We start from the raw sequence: 21886 nt of genomic DNA, 5'->3' as shown, positions 1-21886 counted from the left end.
CACCTCCACCGCCACCTCGACATCCAACGGCACGTCTACCGCATGCGCGGGTACATACGGCTCGAAATCGAGTACATCTTCTTCTTCGTCCCGTGACACGAAGATCGGGGTGGGCGTGGGTGTACCCCTTGGTATTATTGCTTGTGCGTCGGTGGTGTGGGCGCTGTGGGAACGCGGGCAGAGAGGGAAGTTGGCGAAGGCTTTGGGAGGGGGAGGGGGAGGGGCGCGATTGCGTTGGGGTCGGAGGTGTCGATGTTTGGGAATGGGAATGGGCAGGGGCAGGGGGCGTATTATGTGCAGGCGCCAAGTGGGAAGCCTGTCGCGCCGACGGAGTTGCCCCTGAATGGGGTGTCTCATGAATTGCATTCGTGAGGGGGGTGGGTTTGAGAGTAAAGGGGGGGAGGGAAAAACAAGGGGGGTGGGGGTTGGAATGAGTTGTATATATGTAATCTTATGAATGAATAATATCTATGCTATACTATACTATATGCTTATGATTTGAGGTGGGTGGTTTGATGGGATGGACAGGGTAGGTGCCAGGGTTGAGGTTGAGGTTGAGGTTATCAAGTCTGTGTGAACAAGCCCATAAAGTCCGGCTCGAGAGGGAGCTCATAATTCTGCATCTGCATATTCGCCCGTACCAGACCCGGGAAGCCCAGGAGCGAGCCCGCAGCCGGTTCACCGAAAAAGCCCGTGTTGATGACCTCCATCGGCGGCTCGGGGAGAGCCATGGCCATGTCGGGGGTCAGGGAAGCGAAGGAGCCCAGCGAGTCAGTCGGGTCCAGGACGGGTAGATCAAGCCCGAATGTCGGGGCCAGCAGCTCATTAGCAAAATACCAGCTGCTGCTGTCCTGGACGGAGGATGCCGATGGGGTGGTGGTGGAGGAGGGGGAGGAGAAGCCCAGCGTCTGGAAAGCGAGTTTCACCCGCTTGAACCGCTTCTTCACTGGCGAGATGGCAGACCCGATGCGCGCCACCGAGTCGCCTTTGCAGGCTTGGTGCAGCTGGTCCGCGATGCTGGCTAGCTGGTCTTGCCGCGTGGCGACGGTGTCGCGCTCGTCGGTCGACCCCTGTGCGTGTCGGCTGTAGATGTATGAGAGGCCTCGACCGCAGGTATCGAGTCCGAACACCATCATGTGTGTGGCGTCTAGTCCTGTGGATGTCTGCGTGGGCATTGGTCCTGTTGGCTGCATGGGCGTCTGCGCGATGGCGAGGAGTGCAAGGGTAGACTCGCAGAAGGAGTCGATGATCGACGGCGAGATGACCGGCTGGTCGCCTTTTTTGTCGGCGGAGAACAGCATGTGGATGGTGAGGGTATGGTAGGCATTCAGGAGGAAATCCCGAGTGGACGTGATCGTGACCTTGTTCTTGACGTGCTCGATGGCCTGGAGGAGGATCCTGCGTACCCGCGTTGCTAGCACAGATCGGTCGAAGCAGGACTGGAACAGTTGGTGGAACTCGTAGAGATGCTGCTTCTGCCATGGCATCGACTGAGCCGACTTATCCTCTGCAGACTCGTTGAGGTACAGTGTGTATATGTGTCCGACCGTACTGGTGATATGGCAGAGCGGCCACAGACACCGGATGGCCTGGACCTGTGCCTGCAAGGTCGAGATGTTTCCCGACGCGCGGTCCAGTCGGAGGAGGAGCGATGCCGACTCATTCAAGCACGGAAAGTCCGGCGTGTTTTCCGGGGTGAGGATGGAGAACGGCTGGTCGATCTGCATAAAGCCCCAAACGGTGATAGACAAGCACAGCCAGTAGACGTTTTGCAGGATCTGCTGCTCGACAAGGCCGATATCCAGACCGTTGAACTTTCTGCTGCGCACACGCGAACTGTCCTCCTGCCAGAAAACATACAGCGCCGCTGTAATCCGGCAGGTATACCCCATAAAGCAGGTAGCGCGACGGACATCACCTAGACATAACTCCCTCCACGACATGAGAAACAGCGCTTGGCCCGTGGAGAGAGCCTTCGGGTCTGCTAGTGACATCGAGCGCTGTCTTAGTTGCGAGACCGCAAACTGAAACCATGCGGACGGGTCATTGTGAGCATCCCCAGGCCTGTCCACGGCGGTGTGGATCTCGCATGCATCGGCCAAGATGATCGCGAGCAGGGCCTCATCCACCGTCCCATTTTGGATGTCGTTCGTGAGGAGCGTCTTCGAGACTAGCGGCGACAGCGGATGCACCGAGAACCAGATATCCACCAGCTGCAGGATGCGGTGTTCTCCCAGCGCCATCGGATTCTCAATCGGACACTCGATGTCGTCGAACATATCTGGGGTAGTGTCTGCCGCCAAGCTGGTGATATAATAGTTTTGATGCGGGGAATTCGATCGCTGAATCCCCAGATGGCTGAACCGCAGCGGTACTATCCCCACCATCTCGCAGGCCATGAAAGACAGCAACCCATCGTAGCTAGGGTTCGGTGGCGCCGGAGGGACCGCCGTTCCCCGTGATATTCTCGAATTCCGCACATACGAAGCAATCGAGGTGTCGAAGATGTTGTTGCGAGGGTCCTTGCCGGTGATGAAGTAGATGTTAAACATGCCCTCTAGATCATCGCCCACCACATAGTCCATGGGGTACGTCTCACCAGCGCCATTCTCGAGCTGCCGGGGGGTCTCTCTGTCGACGGTAGGATTGGGATGCGCGAGCGAAGCCAGAATGGCGGTCCCTTTTTGCTTGGGCCGTCCCTTCTTGGCTTCCGGGCTGTAGACGCAGCTGAGGTTGCGCTTCTGGCAGGCGCTGCAGATCGATTCGCCAGAGCATCGGATCTTCCTGGTGCGGCAGAAGACACAGCTCCGCCGGAGGTTTGCAGCCGGCCGGTCGGAGCCTGGTCCTGGCGGATGCAGTTCTGTAGCTGGAACGCTCATGGTGCAGAGAGAGGTGGAAGTTGGAGTCAGCCTGACGGTCCGCCTGACGCGACCGCGGGTGAGTGCAGCACTGCGGGTGCTGCAGGTGTATTGTGGGTGCCTGTTGTAAGTTATCTAGTATTGCAAGTGAGTACGGAGTACCCACGGGTGAATGCTGCAAAGAAATATGCAAGTAAGACTGCAAACGATTACTGCAAGCGAGGGCAGGGAGGATTGTAGGTGAGTATGGCACTGCAGTGAGCGGCGGTGGGTACAGAGCAGCGGAGAGTAGAAGATGCGCGATCGCCAAAGGGGACTAGTCGATCCCAGACGGCCCGCCATCAGCTTACAGTGGAGTCCTACAAAACATTGCCATGAAAAGGAAATTCATATACTATTAATCAAACTGCTATGAACAATCCAAATGGGTATTATGCGGTCGCTCAAACGCTATAACGCTGGACTACCCTAGCTCACTCCTGGCGAGTCGTGTCGATGTTATGAGCCTGGAGTCTCCGAATGTCAGTTGCCTTCATCGTCACGCCGGCGAAATTCTTCGGAATCGGTAGGTGGTGTCTGCTCGCGGTCAGTTGGATTGCCCATCACTTGATAAGGGCGCGCGGAAGAGAACACTTACCGATAAAACTTGATCTTCAGGTTCCTAGCTCGATCCTTGATCTGCACCTGTCCGTCTTTAAATCTGGCCTCTCCCTCCGGCACGTCTTGGGCGTCATTCTCGCGTTCGATCATCGACCATTTGGGGCCGAATTCTTCGATCAGGCGGATCAATCGTCGATCTTCGGCCGCAGACCAGCCAACCGTTGGTCTGCCACGGACAGGTGCACTTGTAGGCGACGGACGTCGGTTCCGTTGGACGGCGGTTCTCCGGGGGACTAAAGTCGGCGCAGTTGCTACGGGTCGAGCCGACTCTCGTGAAGCAGGTTGACCTAGGTCATCATCTTCCGATGTGGAATCATCCTCATTGCCCATCCTTGCGCGCTTGGTCTGTGGCTGTGCTGGCTTCTCGGCGCGTCTGCGCTCAGTGGCCACCTCGCGGTCGTCGGTATCAAACCCATCATTGCTTGAAGCGCTACTGGACTCGGATGAGGACCAGCGGCGTTTTGGGGGTTGTCCGACAGGCCTGCGCTCCGTGCTTCTGGGATCCCCTTGGCTGACAGGAGAGACCCGCACGGCGTTCTCCTGGCGGTCAATGAATGCAAGGCGTGAGTTGCTGGGTGCCACAGTGGAAGGCCGTGGAGCCCTGCTCATACGAGCAATCTCCGCAATCGAACGCATGGGCTGTATAGAAGCCCGTTCCTGGCGGTGTCGCGAAGCAGACCGCATCGGAGGGCTGTGAGACCTCTCTACGTGGCTCTCTGTGTGCGCGCTGATATCGAGGGTTTCGTCATTGACGAGAATCTCTGTCTCATCTACCCAAGTGTCCCCGTCATTAACTCCGCTGTTATCGATGATCTCGGTATCGTCATTCAAGAGAGTGCGAGAGGCATCAAAGAATGTGTGTTCCTCAGGCTGGCGAGGGAATGCATTTTGTTCTGTCGCCTCAGTAGGGCTGGGTTCCGATCGTCGAGGATCCGAAGGCGCAGCCTCAGCACTAGTCTGCTGCTGGCGCTGTCGCTCTGCCAATCGCGCGATATAAGCTTGGCTTAAGAGAGAGCTTCTCTGTGTTAGTACATGGACATTATAGTATATAGGATCACTCACGGTCTGAAAGGCTTCCTTCGATCCCGAACCTCTGGAACAGCGCTGTGCGTAATCCTTGAAGTATCTGGAAGAGGGCGCGAGTTGTTCTTTACAGCAGAAGGCGGGGCACTCATCCGTTCGCTGCTCTCGATCACTGGGATATTCAATAGATCCCTCAGAACAGTTGAAGGAGTGGCTGTCTTTTGAGCACTAGAGTCTTTCGGTTGGGAGGAAGGGTGTGAAATATGCGGAGCGTCCGAGGGAGTGACTGCCTTCGGAGTGTTTGTAGAGCCATGAGTTTGAGGGGACGGCCGCGAAAGACGTTCAGCGTCCGAAGGGGTAGCTGCCTTTGGAGTACTTGTAGAGGCCTGTGCTTGGGGGGAAGGTCGTGAGACACGCCCAGTGTCCGAAGGAGTGACTGCTTTTGGGGTATTTGTAGAGCCCCTGGTATGGGGGGAAGGCTTTGGAACGTGTCGAGTGTCAGAGGGAGTGGCAGTCATCCTCCCTACGGTGGAGAAACGGCCGATGCGCTGCGAAGCAGGCGTCGAAAATCCCAGGGTGCTGGCCAGACTATGGCGAGCTTTGGGCTTGGCGAAGAACCTCTCCTTGACATCTTCTGCGCTCCTTTGGACTTTAGCGTCGTTGCCAATCTCGTCGTTCCGTTTGCGGATCCACTGGACAGCCCGGAGAAGAAACCTGTGCCAGCGGTATGCACCCTTGAACACCTCGATGTCAAACGTATCGTCCTCCTCGAGAAGCAAACGCATATCATTGAACCGCTCCTCGACATCGGTTCGATACGTAGAGGGGAGTTCGCCATCGGGACCTCTGAGCGCCTCCAGATTGAAGCCACGGACCTGGGGCTCGACATCGTCGATGTACCCCTCGGGTATGTTCAAGAAGAAGCCATGGCTCAAGATCGCAAGCGGGTCGAAATCATCGTCAGGCTGGTGCTCTTCCAGCTGCATGATGAGATACTGGGTACGAATCTCCAGTGCAAGCTTGAAAGTATCCTTCTCCAGGAAGCTCCTGCCGGTAGCATGCCCATCCTCCCTGAGGGATAGGTTTGTCATGAACGGCAGAGGGAACTGCCCCTCTACATTCCAGATTGCCCGCTTTGTAGACGGGCCAGATTTAGGCAGACGGCCAGGCTTTGCCAGGAGGATCTCCAAGGCAAAGCGCGCGCAGTTGGCTCTTTGCAGAACCGGACTAGGACTCCACTGACCGTCCAGCCCGCCGTTCTTCTCCTGCAAGGCCGAAAGGAGCAGGCGACTGACCTGCTCGACATTAATATAGGTATGGTGACCAAAGTGCTCTGCCTCCCGGTCCATATTCTCCATCGATCGCGTCAGCCGTCTGCTTTGAGTACCGGAAGGGTCGGTCAGCTTCTTCGCGGCGTTGACGATACCGACGGGATCTTCGGAGGCGGGCACGAGCAAGTCCAGCACGTTCTTCGCCGCACGTTCAAGGTCCGGGAGAGCCTCGATCATCAGATCGTGTTTCAGATTGTCATCGGGCTCCGAGACCAGAGCCGTAGTGCCAGAGATATCGACTTCATTGTCGGGGCTCTCGGGGATGATTTGGGTTTCATACCGCGGACGGGGGGTCTGAGACGGCTGAACAGGAGATTCCTCGATGACATCCAATCCTGTCGAATCGGAAAAATGAGAGACGGTCGGGAAAAAAAAAATAGAATAAAAACAAAAACAAAAATTATCCCCGAAACCTGTCTTCTAAGCACCCCGTCGATGGTCCAGCCTCAACCACGGTACCGGCAGCCAAAGAAATGCTTAGCAGAGAGACTCACCCATGCCGCTCACTCGTCCCTTACTCGGGCCTCCCCACCGACCCCCAGCACCAGCACCAGCATCCAGCAACGTCTGCTCATCGTCCTCGTCGTCGCCAGGCTGGGTCCGCTGACGGAGCCTCCCTTCCTCCAAATCCAACTGACTCTGACTCCTCGTCACCCGTCTATGCTGCGGACTGCCCGTCCAGACCTTCGACGCCTTTCCCAACCCCTCCGAAGGCTCGCGCGACCAAGCCAGGCGCGCCATTTCTGCCAAAACAACACGGCAGGCGGTCAACGGTCGGAGCACGTGAAACGTGACCCCTATGTGGCCGTAAAGGGTGCCACAAGGCCTCTCTAGATGAAGAATGATACTTTGGCGATAATGTAGTGAGTTTGTCGACGGATTGCCGAATCGCTCAGGGGAGGAAGGGGAGAAAGAAGTCTCTGGGGTGTCCCTGGCGGTTGACCCTAAGATTTGGGGTAACTGCATTACATAAGCAGTGACAGAACGCGCTAACCAAAAGAGGAAAACCCTAAACCCCCAAACCCTGCTAAACCCTACCAAACCCTAATGCCTTGCGGTGTTGGCTCATGTAGTCCACCCGAGTCCCCTATAAGGGTAGCAGCACCGTTGCATCATTTTGGTCTCCAGCCACCCTTTTAGTAGTCATATTGGTGTTACAACATCTTTCTAGTCATGGGTGTGCATTTAGATCATCTTACACCTGTTTAACAGATCCCCCTTCGCCGGTGTGACTACATATGGCCAATTTATCCCTGTTAAACCCATTGAGAGCAATCCCCAATTTCCTCCGAAATTGGGCTATTTAGCAAATATCATGTATACTCTCACACGGTTGTATGGACCTCAATGATGCTCTGCTTTGAACTATTTGAGGTAAAGGTCTTCGGCTCAGTTTTGAGATATTTGGCGACAGAGTACGGGAAGCCGAGTATGTGCTATTTTGGTGGCACTTTTGCAGATTACAAGACCAATTGAGTTATATATCTGGAGAAATCCACACACATCCAGCCGCTAGTCTGCCATTGAGGATACTGAAAATCAATTATAAAAACAAAAGATACGGTGGATCTTGAGATATCTGGCGACAGAGTTCGGGACTTTGGATCTCCTGTTTTCAGCAATTTAGCCTGTTTTTGACGGCCTTTTTGCAAATTACGAGATAGATTGAGTTATTTAGGGGATACCACACATATACAGCGGCTTTTCTACCTTACGAGATACACCATATTCAATATCAATACAAAGTGTTAGGTTGAATTGTGAGATATCTGGCAAGGAAATCTTGGACTCCAGGCTCTGTTGTTGGGTGTTCTGCGGGGCCCCGCAATTACATGGCGCGGGGGGGGATTTCTGGCGGAACCAAACTAAACCCGACGTTTTTTCAGCTTTGCTTTTCCAGTTCTGGGTTTCCACCTTTGAAATACTATGCTTGGCACTTTTTCAGCGGGGTGATTCGTTTGGCACCACCACATCGTCGGCCATCCATAGGTATCTACCCAGTATGTAGTCCGCCAGTTCTGGTCAGACCTACCAGCAACCTCTTTGAATACGCATTGTCTACATTAGACAGAAAAGTCCTTCGGTCAGGATAGATCGCTAGTACGGTATTTGCTGTATGCCACTCTACTGGATCTACTCTCAATGCATGCATAACATGCTTTCAGCTGACTGTAATGCTGCCAAGGCGAACACCAATCAGAGACGGGCGATGTAGAGTGGCTGCGGGTGTTTGATCCTCACCACCCCGTCAATATCAGATCCCCTCCATCTAACATCCACCTCAACCAGAGCACCATCCCACCTCAGTGCAACAAAGTGACCCCCTGACATCAAAAAACCTTCCCGGTGAAGCGGCTGTCAGAGCATAGCACTCCCGCCCATGCAAACACATCCTACAAGCTCCCTCAGGCCCAACATGGCCAGCATTCACTCGCCCAGCTGCCCCAGGCAGCCTCTGAAAGTGTTATTGCAAAGAGATTTCCTCACCATGCCTCGCACCGTCTTTCCTCGTGACGTCATCCAACTCTCGCTTAAGCATCGTGTACAGAAACAGCCAGTCCCAAGATGGCCGACTCTACCCAAAGCGCGTCTCCCCAACCTCCCTCCTCCGATAACGCCTCTGACAAAGCGACTGCGGGCTCAAGCGTCAGCTCAGACGATAACATTAGTTTCAAGACCGCACGCTCGGTTATCCAGGAGGACGCCGCGGAGACTGCCTCGGAGCCGGGCCTGGTCGCTCAGGTTGAGCAGCTGCGCGTCGACACTCCCATCCCCGAAATCAGCCACTGGAGCAGTGACAGTTCCTCGGAAGAGGGGAATGCACCTGTCCCAATGGCGCGCACCCGTCGTCCTGTGCCTCGCGTGACGGCGCCCGAGCCTGAGCCCGAGAGAGAGTTTCCTATCGCTGTCACCTCGTTCATCGGAAACCCGCGCCCCCGTCCTGACCACCAGACCCAGTTGAGCTGTGTTGTGTTCAGCGCCCCCTGGCTGGAGAGCTTTCTTCCCGAGAACTGCCGCACCACTAATCAGAAGTCTCTCAAATGCAAGGCCATCCTGCGCTTCAACGAGGAATGCCTCGTCCAACTGGCTCAGTTCTTCTGTGCCGGTTGCACCGACCCAACTCCCGCCGAGGGCTTTGTTCATCGCCCGATCATGTTTACCCGTACTGGTATGGACGGGCTCGAAGACGGACCTCGCCGCACCCTGATGATGCGTTTCGGACAGCTGACCCGTAGTCGCTGGAACTTCCCCGAGATGAACGCAACCCTGGGAGGTAAAGCCGAAGGTCAGATTTTCGAAGTTGCCATCCCCACCTGTGGCAGGGATGAATGCAACCTCACTGCACGCACCATGGCCAACGAGCTGATCAACTCTTTGCTGCCCTGCATCCCGCGCTTACGTCTTGCTACCCTGGACCTGGGAATCTTCATCCCTACCACTCGAGTGGGAGAGCATGAGGAGGACGCCGGCTGGGAGCCCAGCGGTGCCGAGGTGCTGGTCTGCAAGCTTGCACCTGACTGCCTCTCACTCCCCGTCCAGCAGGTTATCCCCGACGATGAAGACGAGGGGGAGGCCGCAGCCAGCGGGGCAACTGAGACCGCCGAGGACGACGCCGAGGCCGACGACGAGGAGTCTGAGGGCGCTGACGAGGATGCCGAGGCTGATGCCGAGGCGGATATCGAGTCTTAATCAACTGTAAGTACATACCTGAGTGGAAGGTGAAGGAGGATAGTGTCAGCTAACGCTTACTTGGCTTCTAGACCGGAGACAGATGCGTTGTTAAGCAACGAGTCGACACCTCGAATGCACGACATGATATGATCCTACAGGGTTCATTGCGGAAGTGTTGTTGACCAACACCGTCAACATATCGAGGTGGACGACAAACTGTTCTTGCGGGTGAAATCGAAGACGATAATACCGGGGTGTCATACGAAGTTGAACGGCGATGTAATGAAGGATAACAGAACCCCGAAGTGAGACTGAGGAAAGAGGGAGTTGAACATAAGCTTTAGCAGGGATTGAGGCGATGAAGCTCGAGCTAGGTAGTCACCGACACCAATACGTTCCTCCCAGAACCTTTATCTCGGCACGTAGCTGCATCCACCCATAGCTGTAACCACAGTCGTACCTACTAGATACTACTTAGTAGTAGATAGATACCTAGATGATCATCCTCGAAATCCCCATCCCCAATAATTCAACCATCAATAGCATGACACTAACCCCCATTATCCCGTGCCCTAGCAGCTCTAGCAGCTCTAGCAGCTCTAGGCCCATCTAGAAGACCACCCGCCCCTCACCATCCCGACAATTCCGCAGTCTTCCCGACGGCATGATCGGCCCCTTAATCTGCCACCCGACGATGCATCCGCGCGAGTGGAGCCAACCTCAAACAAGCTTATCGCTAGCGGCGCATCGTCAAGACGGGGGGGTGAAACGCGTCCAGCCTGAAGAACAAACATTCCCGAGTCCAGACCGACCGGGGGGGGGGGGGCGATCCACTCCCCACTCCCCCCTCCCCTGTTTTGGATGAAGTGGTTACGTAGCATGTTTATATGTTTATATTGGGAGTGGGAGTGGGGGTTCATGTTTGACAGTGCAACAAGGAGCGGGCAGGGTGTTATAAAACGGTGGTTGTCGCCCGCGATCTGACAGGAAAAAAAAAAAAACAACAACAACAACGCAATTGTCTTTTCTTTATCACTTTAAATCGTTCAAAATGGTCGCCACCAAGTCCCTCTTCTCTGTCCTCCTCACCGCGGCCCTGGCGGCTGCCACCGTTGACCCGGCCACCTCCAACACCAAGGGCAAGTGCCCCGGCACTCTGAACTGCTCTGGTGAGTTTTTTTTTTTTTCTTTCTTCCATCTTCCATCGCCTTACCTTGAATAAACAACCAGAAAGGAGAATGGAAAACTAACACAATATCCAGCCGCCAAGACCTCCACCGCCATCCAGGCCGCAGAGTGCTCCCACAACACCCGCACGTCCGGTACGTCCATCCTCATCCCCATCCCCATCCCCCAGAACATCACCCATCTAACCACATACAATACTCAAAGGAACCCAAACCTTCGCCGTCTTCACCACCGACCACGAGTACGACTCCTCCTACGGCGCTCCCTACGGCACCTGCGCCGCGTACACCTGCACCGCGCCCACGGACGCCGAGATGACCGACTCGGACTCGGACTGCTGGACTTTCTTCTGGAAGTGAGTTCCTCCCCTGCAGCCTCAAAAAAAAAAAAAAAAACGAAATAAAGCAAGCAAGCAAAACAAATACTAACAAACAATCCAGCGACAACGGCGAGTCCTCCGGCGTCGGCACCGGCTGCATCAAGAGCCCCACGGACGGAACTTGCGGTTGCGAGGACTCCGATGGGACTTTTGTTTATGGAGGTACTGACTGCTCTTGAGTGAAATACATACATACATACATACATACCTACATACACTGTGGCTTCAACTGGGTTGGGAGGGGAGGGGCGTTTGCGGGATGTAGGTGTATATGTACATGTACATGCTAGTCGTGTGTGAATTGGATGGATGGTGGGGTGGTGGTGTGGTGTGATATGATATGATAGGGCAAGTCCCGGTTATATCTAGATACTTATTATAATATGGATTAGAAAAGAAAAGAAAAGAAAAGAAAAGGAAAGGAAATTGAAGTTAGCTGTGCTATCTATCTATCTATGCTATGTTTTCTTTGTGTTGCTTATTTGGTGTGGAGAGTACATGTAGAGGCGGCGTGAGTGGAAACAGCCAGTGTTTGTATTGTATATTAAAAACAAGAACTATATATGTATCATGAATTCATGTCTCGTTATACAGTTAGTCAGTTAGTAGTTAGTCAGTCAGTCAGTCCACTCCATCTAGTTTCCCGTCCATTACACACCCCTGAATCGGATAACACAGCAGCAACAATACAAGTGAAAGTGAAAGTGAAAGCGGAAGCGGAACTGAAAGCAATAGCAGAATCAGAATCAGAAATATAGATAGGATAGACAATAGACAGACAGACAGTCACATCACGTCACATCCGACTCGTCCCCTCCAGCTCCGACGGCCCCCTCGCCATCGCCTCATACATCATGTGTCCTTGCGCGAGGCCCGGGCCCTGGTATATCTGTCCGGGTGCCTGTCCCTGCGGGCCCTGGAACTGGTACCCCGTGCCATCCCATCTCCATAATCCTAGCCCTCTGCCCTGGTCCTGGCTCTGGTTCTGGTTCTGGTTTTGGCCAGGTGTCTGTCCCCCAAACCCGACACCTAGGCCGACTGATGAGCCGTATTCCCGTACACTTTGGCCTTGGCTTACTAGGGTAGTTGTCGTGCCGGTGCTTGTGCCGGTTGCAGTTGTAGTTCCAGTACCGGATCCCGGCGTGGATGTCCCAATAGCCCCGGTGCCAATCCCCTGTCCCTGTCCCTGCATCTGCATCTGCATCTGCCTCTGCGGCCCTGTACTCCCACTCCCACTCCCACTCCCACTTCCATCCAAGACACTCTTCCTCTGCCCTCCCCCTCCAGCTGCACCCCCACCACCACTCCCAAAAGCGCCGCCCACCTCGCCGTCCTCTCCCTCCTGCCACCAGCACTCGCACTCTCATCTAAACTCTGTCCCTGACTCCAACTCTGGCTCGTCACCCACTGGCTATACACCCTGTTTCTGCCCAGGAGGAAGAACAGTGCACCGAGAAGGGCCAGGAAGGCGACAGAGCCGAGGGCGATCCCGATTATGGCGCCTGTGCTTAGGGTTGGTTTGCTATTGGAGGCGGATGGGGATGAAGTTGATGTGGAGGAGCCGGTGGACGTGGATGTTGACGTGGACGAGGTGCTGGTGGTGGGCGCGCCGGGGACGGACCCTTCGGCGGGAGGGGATTGGCCTGGGACTAGCATGTAGGGGTAGATTTTTGCTTTGTTGAATTGGGCTTGCCAGGTCATGGTTTCGTTCTGGTTCGCACCCCGGGGGGGGGGTTAGTTGGGGTTTGTTTGGAGAGAATTTGTGGTGGGTGTGGTTTTGAGAGGGTGAAATTGGGTATAACTAGGGAGGGAAAGGACTGGACTGGACTGGACTGGACTGGACTGGACTGAGATGCGCTGGACGTACCGGGTTTATAGCGCCGACCATGCCATTATCGATGCAGGAGTCTGTGGCGGTGCAGTAGAAGAAGGTGGGCTACGTGGTGGATATATGTTAGTTGTGATGCGAAAATAATGATGATAAGGGGTGTATGTAGGACGGACGTACCTCTGTATCATTGATGACCAGTGACCAGGTGGGTGGCTATTCCGAGTTAGCACTGCATCCTCATCGTCATAACTATATCCACCCATCTTCAATCACCGTCTTCGACGAGACAAGAATGACGGAAAAATGTGCAACATACCGGCCCAACCAACTGTCCATTCTTCTCATTATAACTATCAAAGATGCCCGAATAGAAAAACGCCCCGTCGGCAGGCACACACGGCGCCATATAATCGGCCTTCACGACGGAGTGATTCGTCGGATAGAACTCGAAAACGACGACATCGCCAACCGCAGCGGTGATATTGCGAGGGCTGTATCCATGCGGGTACTCCTTCGAGCCGACCTTGATGGTGTGTGTTGCTGCTCCGCCTGATGTGGGGGTGATCGCGGAGGCGTATGTGGTGGATTGGGCGGCCGCGGAGGATAGGATCGTCGTCCAGACGAGAAGCTGGGGGAGGAAGACCATTTTCATCGTCCGAACATCTGTAGCTGATTTGCTTTCTGCGAGCGATTGATCGATGGGTGTAGTTGTCAGGTTCCTTGGTGGTTTGGTTGGTGGATGGTGGTGGTGCTCGGGAGGAAAATTCTCGATGAGGTTTTTGCCCGATCACAAAGAACGATAGCCCGACAGAGGGGACAAAGACTGATCTGACACGGTAGGCAAGGGCAGGGCTGTGAAACGATAAGAATAGAGATGAGATGGGAGGAGGGCCTGGTTGGTGATGCGCTGCATCGATCAGACAGACCTCGTGTTCGTGCATCGTTAGGTGGTGCTGACTGGTTAGGGCTGGATACGGGAGCTGCAGGGTCGTTGGGTGGGTAGATTCAATAGTCCCCAGAATGTCTTATTCTCGCAGCCACCACTATCAATTCGGGAGTTTATTAATCACTCATTTACCCGTGTTTGACACCTGCACCAGCATCCGTCAGTAGATTGTTAATGGCGAAGTGCCTGAGCCTTCCACCTGCAGGGTCAAGTGTAATAACTGACAGCCTCTACATCGGAGGTGCCATCGCGGAGGGGATTCAACTGGTACTGCATCAGATCCAGTGGTAATCATAAGTTCCCCTACCTTTACCTGGACGGCTCCAGGTACTGAAACAGTCAAATGACAGGTCATTCCATGGCTCACACAACCCTCCCGCATCAATAATGATAGTCGCGCCCACGGACGCGCTAACAGCTGGGCTGCAATCTTCCTGTCCTTTCCGGATGGCCAACGTTATGATTCCAGCTCTGGTTGTCTCTGAAGCAGACATCCAGCACGCGTGCCGCAAATACATACAGCTAAGCCACCCACTATTGCCACATCGACGGTTTGTTCGGCTGGAGTGTCTGGTAATGTATTCTGGAACCGATTGTCGTAGAAATGGTAGCGACCTGGTTTTCAAAGCCCAATGTCAATGTCCGAGAGACAAAGACGCGCATTAAGGAGGGGCAGGAGCAGCGGTCGTGTGTGTTTTGCCATGCAGTGCGAAGGTCAGCCCAGCGCCGAGGAAACAGGAGACAGGAGACAGAGGAGGAGAGGAGTCACTTGCTATTATTGAAGATGGGCACTTTATACCTATATCTTGACCTGGAAGTCAGTGCCTTGGCTCATCAATACGCGTGGAGGCAGAAAATCGCAAGAGAATCAGGAAATGAAATGCGGCGATGACAGCCGATAGTCGCCGATCGATCGACTTGCGGGGATGCAGATGCGGGGGAGATCCTAGAGTCAGACTGCGAGAACCAGCATCGCCATCCATCAACCCAGTCATCTGCATCGGGAAGGATTAAGCACTCTGCATTCAGTGCGCGTGGCTCAGCTTGCCTGGTTGGGGTTGGAGAATGCTAGGAATGTTAAGAATGTTGGAAATGGAAGCGTAGATGTGCAAGGGAAGGGGGGGGGGTATGTGATTTATCCGGGGTACAACTACAAACACTACTAGGTTTTATCGAAGAATTTCAATCCTTGCGTTTGATTATTACTTGAATATTTCACAGTAATTGCAATTCACTTTTTCATGTACGGGACTTTTTTCCACTGAACTTTTCACCACTCTTTCCACGAAGCCTCCATGTACAAATCCCCATGTACGAAACTTTTCCAGATAACAAACCTCACGTACTTGTCCACGTACTAAACCTCCACGTAAGAGATCCTCGACGAACCATCCGACAGAGAAATCTCCAGATCCAGCCGAAAGAACACCCTCACTTATGCGACAGCATGGAGCTAACACTGGCGCCCGAAGGCATCGGACCAAGATTTCCCCAGTCCTCCTCCTCGAGGTCCTCCTCCTCCAAGGCCCAGGGATTCAGCGCCAGCGAGCCACGCGGGACAAACGAAGCGACCATGACGAGCAAAGAGATGATGGAGAACTGCACACTGGCCACATAACGGATGGCATGATGAATATCGCCGCCTCCGGTCGAGCCCCCAGTCTGAATGTACACGCGGTCGATGTAAGAGCCCAGGATCGGCGAGATGACAGCATACAGCACGATGTACGTCGAATACAGAAACGCCATCACCGCACTGAGGGGAGACACATTGCGGGAGGTATTCTCCATGCGCGCGAGCGTGGCCTGGATATACGCCGCCAGCGAGACATCCCCGGCAGCCCATCCGAAGGAAATCGGGATGAATGTCGCCGCCACGAACAGCGCGTCGCGGAGGTGGCGGGGCTGGGGGTGCCAGAAGGGGAGGTACCAGGTGATCAGCAGCATCAGGGCGTCCATGCGTAGCCAGGGGATAGGCGTGCGGACGTTGTTGTTGAAGATCACGACGAAGGTGGCGCCGAGAAGCTCGCCCAGGTTGGATCCGCCGACCATGGCTTGGGACCAGGCGGCGTTGCCCAAATAGCGACGTGCGATGGCCGGTGCGACTGCGTTCTCGAGGTAGCGGTGGGCGTACAATGCGATCGAATACCCGGGGAGCAGCCAGATGAACTTGCGTGTGGCGAACAGGATGCGGGCGCCGACCCAGATGGACTCGAAGAAAAGGAGAAAGCCGGACAGGGCGGCGTGGAAGTACGAGACGCGGTTATTGCGGCTTTCGGCGGCCACTTCGGCTCTGCACATTTCGTCGTCGAGGAAGAACCAGGCAGTCGCGGCGAAGGTGAAGCAGATGGGGGTCACGATGAATGCATAGTTGTTGCCCAGACGAGGGATCAATGCCAGCGCAGTACAGAATGCCCCAGCGGTGCCGGCCACCTCGTACATGATGTGGACCAGGGCATCGAGGCGACGCAGTCTCTTGATGTTCCCACCCACAATGTCACGGGGGATGATGCGACGGACGAGTTCGACCATGCCGTAGCCCAGACCACTCAGGCAGTAGATGGGGATCATGATGTCAGTGCTGTAGCGCCCGTAGTAGCGGAACTCGGCCTGAGGGTGCTCGTGCAAGGCGGCCGGAGCAAAGGAGCCTCCGGTACAAGCATCCATCACAAGGAGAATGGCGCTGAAGAGAGCGAAAATGAGCACGGCGCCCATCAGGATCCATCTGGCCGGGTAGCGGCGGACAAGCGGTGCGACCAATATAGATCCGACGCACTGAAAGGCCTGGTTCAGTCCAACCATGAGGCCGACGCGCTGGAAAGTCTTGGGGGCGGTGTCGGAGACGAAGGCATCATAGTCGTATCTGTTAGTCGCGAGAGCGACAATGGCACCGTTGAACGCTTCAAGGCCAAGCTTGTAGAAGATGATCCCAAGAATGTAAATAATCGCACTGTGTCTTTCTTTGGGGGTGTAGTCCCACCAAACCTTTTCAATGCGTTTGACAATAGACCTCATTGCGCCTGAGCGCCCTGAGGTGGACGCGGAGATACCGGCGCGATATTAGGGCTTTATGGCAGTCAGTGAGAAGTATGCCGTAGACACTATCCCGAGGGCTTGATTGGCAGCGCTTTTTATTACCCAGCGAGCGCCGAGGAAGGGATGATGCCGCTGCGATGGAGGGCATCGTGAGGTCGGTTTCAGAGATCATGGCTTTGGTGTTGTGGGCGGCGAGCGCGCAGTGAATGGCTTCTCAGGGCATGGCCAGTGAATGGGGGGCTGAGTGCAGGCTGGCCTCTCCATGCTTCTACTACCGGGCTGGATGCCTGGGAATCTATAGTTCACACATAAAAGATTGATATAGTACAATCCCAAGGGGTTGTGCACTTTTTTTTTGAACAGCATAAGTCAGCAAGCACATCATAAAATATTACTGCTGCAAGATAGTCAATAACTGCGGGCAATGCATTTGTTATTAACTCCAAACCTGGCCAGTTAGGATAGATAGTAGCAACCCGAGGATACTGCTTGGTACATGTTCTACCCACCCGACGCACAGCTTAATAGCGCAAGTTATAGATCAGTCTGACTGTCCAGCTGAGCACAACTGACAGACCTCATCCTGTCTGGCCGCTAAACAGCCAGACAGCTGCATCCGATGACGCCATGTTGGTCATCCCTCCCGCACGCTCGGGGCCCTTTATCTGTAGCCTGTCCAAAGCAGCTTGAGCACCCGGAGCCAATCCCCCGCTCCTTTAGGCCTCACCTCCCTGATCAGCTCCTAGCCTCCTCCTACAGATATCTGTCCTGTAACCTCACCCCCCCACCCCGCAAACTCTGCCGCATACAGCCGACCGGCATGGTGCCAGCTGTCGTTTGCCCCAGGGTGATATATCAGATGACGACCCGGCGGCCGACGATCCTCATGCTACAAAGTATCAGACATCGGACCCTGGTCGGGATCCGACAGCCTGTTGAAAGCTCGAAACCCACAAAGAGAAAAAAAGCCCGCGCATGATAAGAAAACCCCAAAGGAGGAATCAGGCTACTGGCGGAGAATTTGCGCCTCACCGCATTGTGCGGCGGATGGGCGCTGGGCACTGGCAGATACCGCTTTACATACATCCGTACGGCGTGCATACGCATACAGTGGACAAGTCGGCCTTGGCGGTCGGGCATCCCACGTGCCTCTCCGACCCGCTTGTGTTTCGACTTCGTTCATAAAAATAAGCAATGGGAGACGGGGATTGTTGCGGATTTGGAATTAAATTCGGACTGACCCGCATGGATTTGGCACCCTGACAGCGAACTATAGATGGCGAGCTAGAGGGCAGTTGATAGTACTATAGATACAGCAAAAGGGCCGAGCTAACGCAAAGCCCCATGCGAGGACATGCATTACGGCGTGTCGATCGCGAGGGAAACGTGGGAATCTCAAGGGACTTGACTGTCTATTTAGTAGATACTTGAGGGGTACGCGACCCAATGGGCGTTGCCTGGTGGGGGCAGCGGTACCGCTGGCGTACTCCGTATCTATCGAGTTTGTACGCCGTACCGCCCGGGGCGCTCTCGTTGGCTGCCGGATTCGTGCGGCGAAAAATGGTGACATGCTTTGGGGGGATTCTTGTTGCCTCAGCCTCTGGACGCCTTCGGCCACTCGCGCTTCTCCCTCCGCCGCGTGATGCCCGTCATCCTCACCGACTAATCCCACCCACGCTGCTTCTTCAACCTGGCCTGTCCTCCCCCACCTGCTTCTTTCTTCTTTCTGTCGCCTCGTCTCGTCCACGCGCTCGCTATAATATGTCTCACTCCCCCCCGCCCAGCCATGTCGCTTGCTGAATCGCTGCCGTCGCCGGTTCTGCTTGTTCGCCGCAGGCCGTGATCGATACTAGCTGATTCGAGGAGTGGGGATACCATCATATCATCGGGCTGCAGTCGCTTGTCCGATCCATTCTACAGGTGGTCTGTTCGTTTCACGCATTTGCCTTTTGATAAACTTTTCTTTGTGCGTCATTCCGCACGCAACTGTCAGTTCTCCGCGCAAAGGCCCCTTGCTTACAGCCCGTACTGGCAGCCTGGCTAATCTGCTTGTCTTGCAGAGCGCGTCGAGTCGCAGTCGGGGCTATTCTTTCGACCGTTTTAATCTGTTGGTGGTGATGGCGACCGAAGACGCCGCTGCTCCTGTCACGGAGCAGTCAAAGACGACCAAGAGCTGGTGGAAGAGAAGGTCTGGGGACAATTCGTCCAGCGTGCCCCAGGCCACTACGAGTGAAAGCCCTTATCGCCAGAAATCCACTCTCGGCATCCTAAGTGACAAGGAGACGGATGAAGTCCCTGGTATGTGGCAACTCACGATCCCAGCTGGAATCCATCGGATTAGTCACTGACAATCGGTCTAGGGACCGTCCTTTTGCTATCTGCGAACCGCAATGAGCCCCTGGGTCTGCGACACCAATCGCATCGCGAATCGTCCTCGTCCTTGCCGTCGCCGTACCCTCCGTCGCGATCCCCCTCCCGCTCCCACCAGCCGGCGAAGAAGCGAACGGCAGATGGCCATATTGTTTTGGTGCCCCAGCCGGATGACTCCGTCAACGACCCGCTCAACTGGCCAGTTTGGCGACGGGATGCTGCGTTGGTGTCGCTGGGCTTCTACTGTCTGATGGGAGGCGGCATGACTCCGATCTTGGCTGCCGGGTTCAGCGACGTCGCCGCTGCATACGATGTGGATACCCAGCAAGTCGCATACACGACGGGCCTGTACATGTTGGGTCTCGGGATCGGGTCGGTGATCATGTCCCCAACGGCGATTCTGTTTGGGAAACGGCCCGTCTATCTTCTAGGCGCGACCCTCTTTATCATCTCCGCCGTCTGGTGTGCGTTATCGCCCAACTATCCCAGCCTGGTGGTTGCCCGCATCTTCCAGGGCATCGCGGTCAGCCCCGTCGAGTGCCTGCCCTCCGCGACCATCGCAGAGATCTACTTCCTGCACGAGCGGGCGTACCGCGTCGGCATCTACACGCTGTTGCTTCTGGGTGGTAAAAATCTGATTCCTTTGGTGAGTGCCGCAATTATTGGCAGCCTGGGGTGGCGCTGGGTGTTCTGGATTGTGGCCATGGTGGTGGGGGCGTGCCTCATCCTGCTGTTCTTCTTCGTCCCCGAGACGTTCTGGGACCGCACGCCTCGGCCGCGGGCGCACAAACGCCCTAGCTTCTACCGCAGCGTGTCGCACATGGTATCTCACGGATTGCGGGGCCGGCCGCATCATGCGCATCGTCTGGAGGATTCTCCGCCGGACCAGGATCCGGCGGAGGCGGAGCACAAGAAGTCCAAAAGGGGCCACGTTGGATTTGTGGACGAGCCTGATGAGCATGAGCATGAGCCCGAGACTATCACTGAGAAGGCTGAGAGCGTGCACGATCAGAACTATGTGTCCCCTGCTAATCCACCCGTGGAGCATAGCACTGGGTCGCCAAGCGAGGACCAGGAGAAGTCCAACGAGCTCCTCCATCCCCCAGAGCCTGCCACACATTGTGTCGACCTCGAGGCTGCGCGACAGCCCGCGATGTCTCCGACTCGCAGTGAGTCCCTGGAGCCCGGGGCCTCGATCACACCAGCCGCACGGTACACCAACCGGCTCCGGGAGCAGCCGTCCATGTCGTACAGCTATTACCTCCGGCCGTGGAACGGTCGCATCACCCATGACAAATGGCTCCGAGTGGCGGTGCGGCCGTTTATTCTCTTTGCGTACCCCTCGGTGCTGTGGTCGACCGTGGTGTACGCCCTCTCGGTGGGCTGGCTCATCGTGCTGTCGGAGTCGGTGGCTACGATCTACGAGAAGCGCGACACCTACAACTTCACGGCCCTGCAGACTGGTCTCATCTACATCTCGCCGTTCCTGGGGGGACTGCTGGGGACAGCGGTGGCGGGCAAGGTGTCAGACGTCATCGTGCAATACATGACGCGCCGCAACGGGGGCGTGTACGAGCCGGAGTTCCGGCTGGTGATGGCGATTCCGATTGCGATCACGACGACTATCGGACTGATGGGGTTCGGCTGGAGTGCGCAGGAGCGGGACGCCTGGATTGTGCCGACGATCTTCTTCGGGCTGATATCGTTTGGATGCTGCCTGGGGAGTACGACCGCGATCACGTTCTGCGTCGACAGCTACCGCCAGTATGCGGGCGAGGCACTGGTCACACTGAACTGGAGTAAGAGTAGGTTGACCCTATGATGCCTGTGTATGATGGACCAAGCTAACGATAACAGACGTATTCCACGGATTGATCTTCTCGCTGTTCATCGTCGACTGGCTAGACGCGGAGGGGTCCCGGATGGTGTTCATCGCGCTGGGGGTGATCCAGCTGGGGTGCCTGCTGTTCACGATTCCCATGTATATGTACGGCAAACGGGCGCGGATGTGGACCGTTCGCCGGGGCCTGATGGAACGATTTTAAGAATCCGGCGGACGGGTCGAGTGTGTGGCGACCAGAGAGGCTTCCATCGGACGGACCTCGGGATGATTGATTGATTGATTTTGCCGTGTGTGGACTGTCGCCCAACGGCTATCTGTACCTATAATCGAACGCACATAATTAGTCACATAGTTAGTACTTATCATTTATGACATTCATGATTCATCATCATCATCATCATAGTTCCCCCGCCCATGTCGCCCTGTAGGGTCAGACGGTTTGACATCGACAGGATGTCATCGGACCGACATCACCTTGAGGCACAAACACCGCCACACCGCCCGGCAGCCACAGGCCCACCAGCCAATCCGGATCTAGACCGCTTAGTCACGGCACTGAGCCGAATCGCCCAAGCCATCGCAGAATCGCAGCTAATAATGAATGGCAGCTAAGCCGCGGGGGCTGCAGCCCCCGTCGATCATGACGCGGAGAGCGACGTAAGAGGCGAGCAGCGCGTCTGAAGGACCATCAATCAGAGGATAAACAGACAGCCCCAGCACAGTCAGCACACGCAGTGCAGCATCCAACA

At 55.4% G+C, this 21886-nt stretch overlaps 6 protein-coding genes across 6 annotated transcripts; 3 read left to right on the top strand and 3 right to left on the bottom strand.

Annotated features, from left to right (window-relative positions):
- Window positions 1-468: 468 nt before the first annotated feature.
- On the bottom strand, window positions 469-3082 carry BO70DRAFT_357992 (uncharacterized protein). Its single transcript, XM_025542186.1, has one exon. The coding sequence runs from the start codon at window positions 2877-2879 to the stop codon at window positions 564-566; it is 2316 nt and encodes a 771-aa protein (XP_025404613.1). The 5' UTR covers window positions 2880-3082; the 3' UTR covers window positions 469-563.
- A 5073-nt stretch (window positions 3083-8155) lies between these two features.
- On the top strand, window positions 8156-9562 carry BO70DRAFT_403252 (uncharacterized protein; the record flags this gene model as incomplete). The annotated part of the gene is made up of 1 exon (XM_025547034.1): window positions 8156-9562. The coding sequence occupies exon 1, from the start codon at window positions 8438-8440 to the stop codon at window positions 9560-9562; it is 1125 nt and encodes a 374-aa protein (XP_025404612.1). The 5' UTR covers window positions 8156-8437.
- Window positions 9563-10595: 1033 nt separating this feature from the next.
- Window positions 10596-11352, top strand: BO70DRAFT_376456 (uncharacterized protein; the record flags this gene model as incomplete). The annotated part of the gene is made up of 4 exons (XM_025545131.1): window positions 10596-10713; window positions 10807-10866; window positions 10937-11087; window positions 11173-11352. The coding sequence occupies 4 exons, from the start codon at window positions 10596-10598 to the stop codon at window positions 11288-11290; spliced, it is 447 nt and encodes a 148-aa protein (XP_025404611.1). The 3' UTR covers window positions 11291-11352.
- A 375-nt stretch (window positions 11353-11727) lies between these two features.
- BO70DRAFT_425522 (cupredoxin domain-containing protein) lies at window positions 11728-13737 on the bottom strand. The gene is made up of 5 exons (XM_025547698.1): window positions 13259-13737; window positions 13120-13155; window positions 12979-13047; window positions 12516-12821; window positions 11728-12453 (listed from the first exon to the last, which is right to left on the bottom strand). The coding sequence occupies exons 1-5, from the start codon at window positions 13592-13594 to the stop codon at window positions 11908-11910; spliced, it is 1293 nt and encodes a 430-aa protein (XP_025404610.1). The 5' UTR covers window positions 13595-13737; the 3' UTR covers window positions 11728-11907.
- Window positions 13738-15070: 1333 nt separating this feature from the next.
- BO70DRAFT_367856 (uncharacterized protein) lies at window positions 15071-16903 on the bottom strand (the record flags this gene model as incomplete). Its single annotated transcript, XM_025544593.1, has 3 exons — window positions 15071-15093; window positions 15370-16751; window positions 16788-16903. The coding sequence occupies 3 exons, from the start codon at window positions 16901-16903 to the stop codon at window positions 15071-15073; spliced, it is 1521 nt and encodes a 506-aa protein (XP_025404609.1).
- Window positions 16904-18596: 1693 nt separating this feature from the next.
- Window positions 18597-21528, top strand: BO70DRAFT_357988 (putative MFS transporter). The gene is made up of 4 exons (XM_025542185.1): window positions 18597-18912; window positions 18985-19222; window positions 19285-21099; window positions 21152-21528. Exons 2-4 carry the CDS (start codon window positions 19042-19044, stop codon window positions 21337-21339), a joined length of 2184 nt encoding a protein of 727 aa, XP_025404608.1. The 5' UTR covers window positions 18597-18912; window positions 18985-19041; the 3' UTR covers window positions 21340-21528.
- The last annotated feature ends 358 nt before the right edge of the window (window positions 21529-21886 follow it).

The sequence above is a fragment of the Aspergillus heteromorphus genome (assembly GCF_003184545.1).
Source record: "Aspergillus heteromorphus CBS 117.55 chromosome Unknown BO70scaffold_1, whole genome shotgun sequence".
Lineage (NCBI taxonomy): Eukaryota > Fungi > Ascomycota > Eurotiomycetes > Eurotiales > Aspergillaceae > Aspergillus > Aspergillus heteromorphus.
This window is presented reverse-complemented; position numbering and strand designations above follow the sequence as displayed.

What these genes read in the sequence shown, in the direction of transcription:
- BO70DRAFT_357992 (XM_025542186.1), bottom strand. Translation starts at nt 2,879, where the DNA reads ATGAGCGTTCCAGCTACAGAACTGCATCCGCCAGGACCAGGCTCCGAC.
- BO70DRAFT_425522 (XM_025547698.1), bottom strand. Translation starts at nt 13,594, where the DNA reads ATGAAAATGGTCTTCCTCCCCCAGCTTCTCGTCTGGACGACGATCCTA. An exon ending in ATGGACAGTTGGTTGGGCCG is followed by an intron (nt 13,156 to 13,258) that starts GTATGTTGCACA and finishes AACTCGGAATAG; the next exon opens with CCACCCACCTGGTCACTGGT. An exon ending in ACAGGGTGTATAGCCAGTGG is followed by an intron (nt 12,454 to 12,515) that starts GTGACGAGCCAG and finishes TGCTGGTGGCAG; the next exon opens with GAGGGAGAGGACGGCGAGGT.
- BO70DRAFT_357988 (XM_025542185.1), top strand. Translation starts at nt 19,042, where the DNA reads ATGGCGACCGAAGACGCCGCTGCTCCTGTCACGGAGCAGTCAAAGACG. An exon ending in GGAGACGGATGAAGTCCCTG is followed by an intron (nt 19,223 to 19,284) that starts GTATGTGGCAAC and finishes CAATCGGTCTAG; the next exon opens with GGACCGTCCTTTTGCTATCT. An exon ending in CACACTGAACTGGAGTAAGA is followed by an intron (nt 21,100 to 21,151) that starts GTAGGTTGACCC and finishes TAACGATAACAG; the next exon opens with ACGTATTCCACGGATTGATC.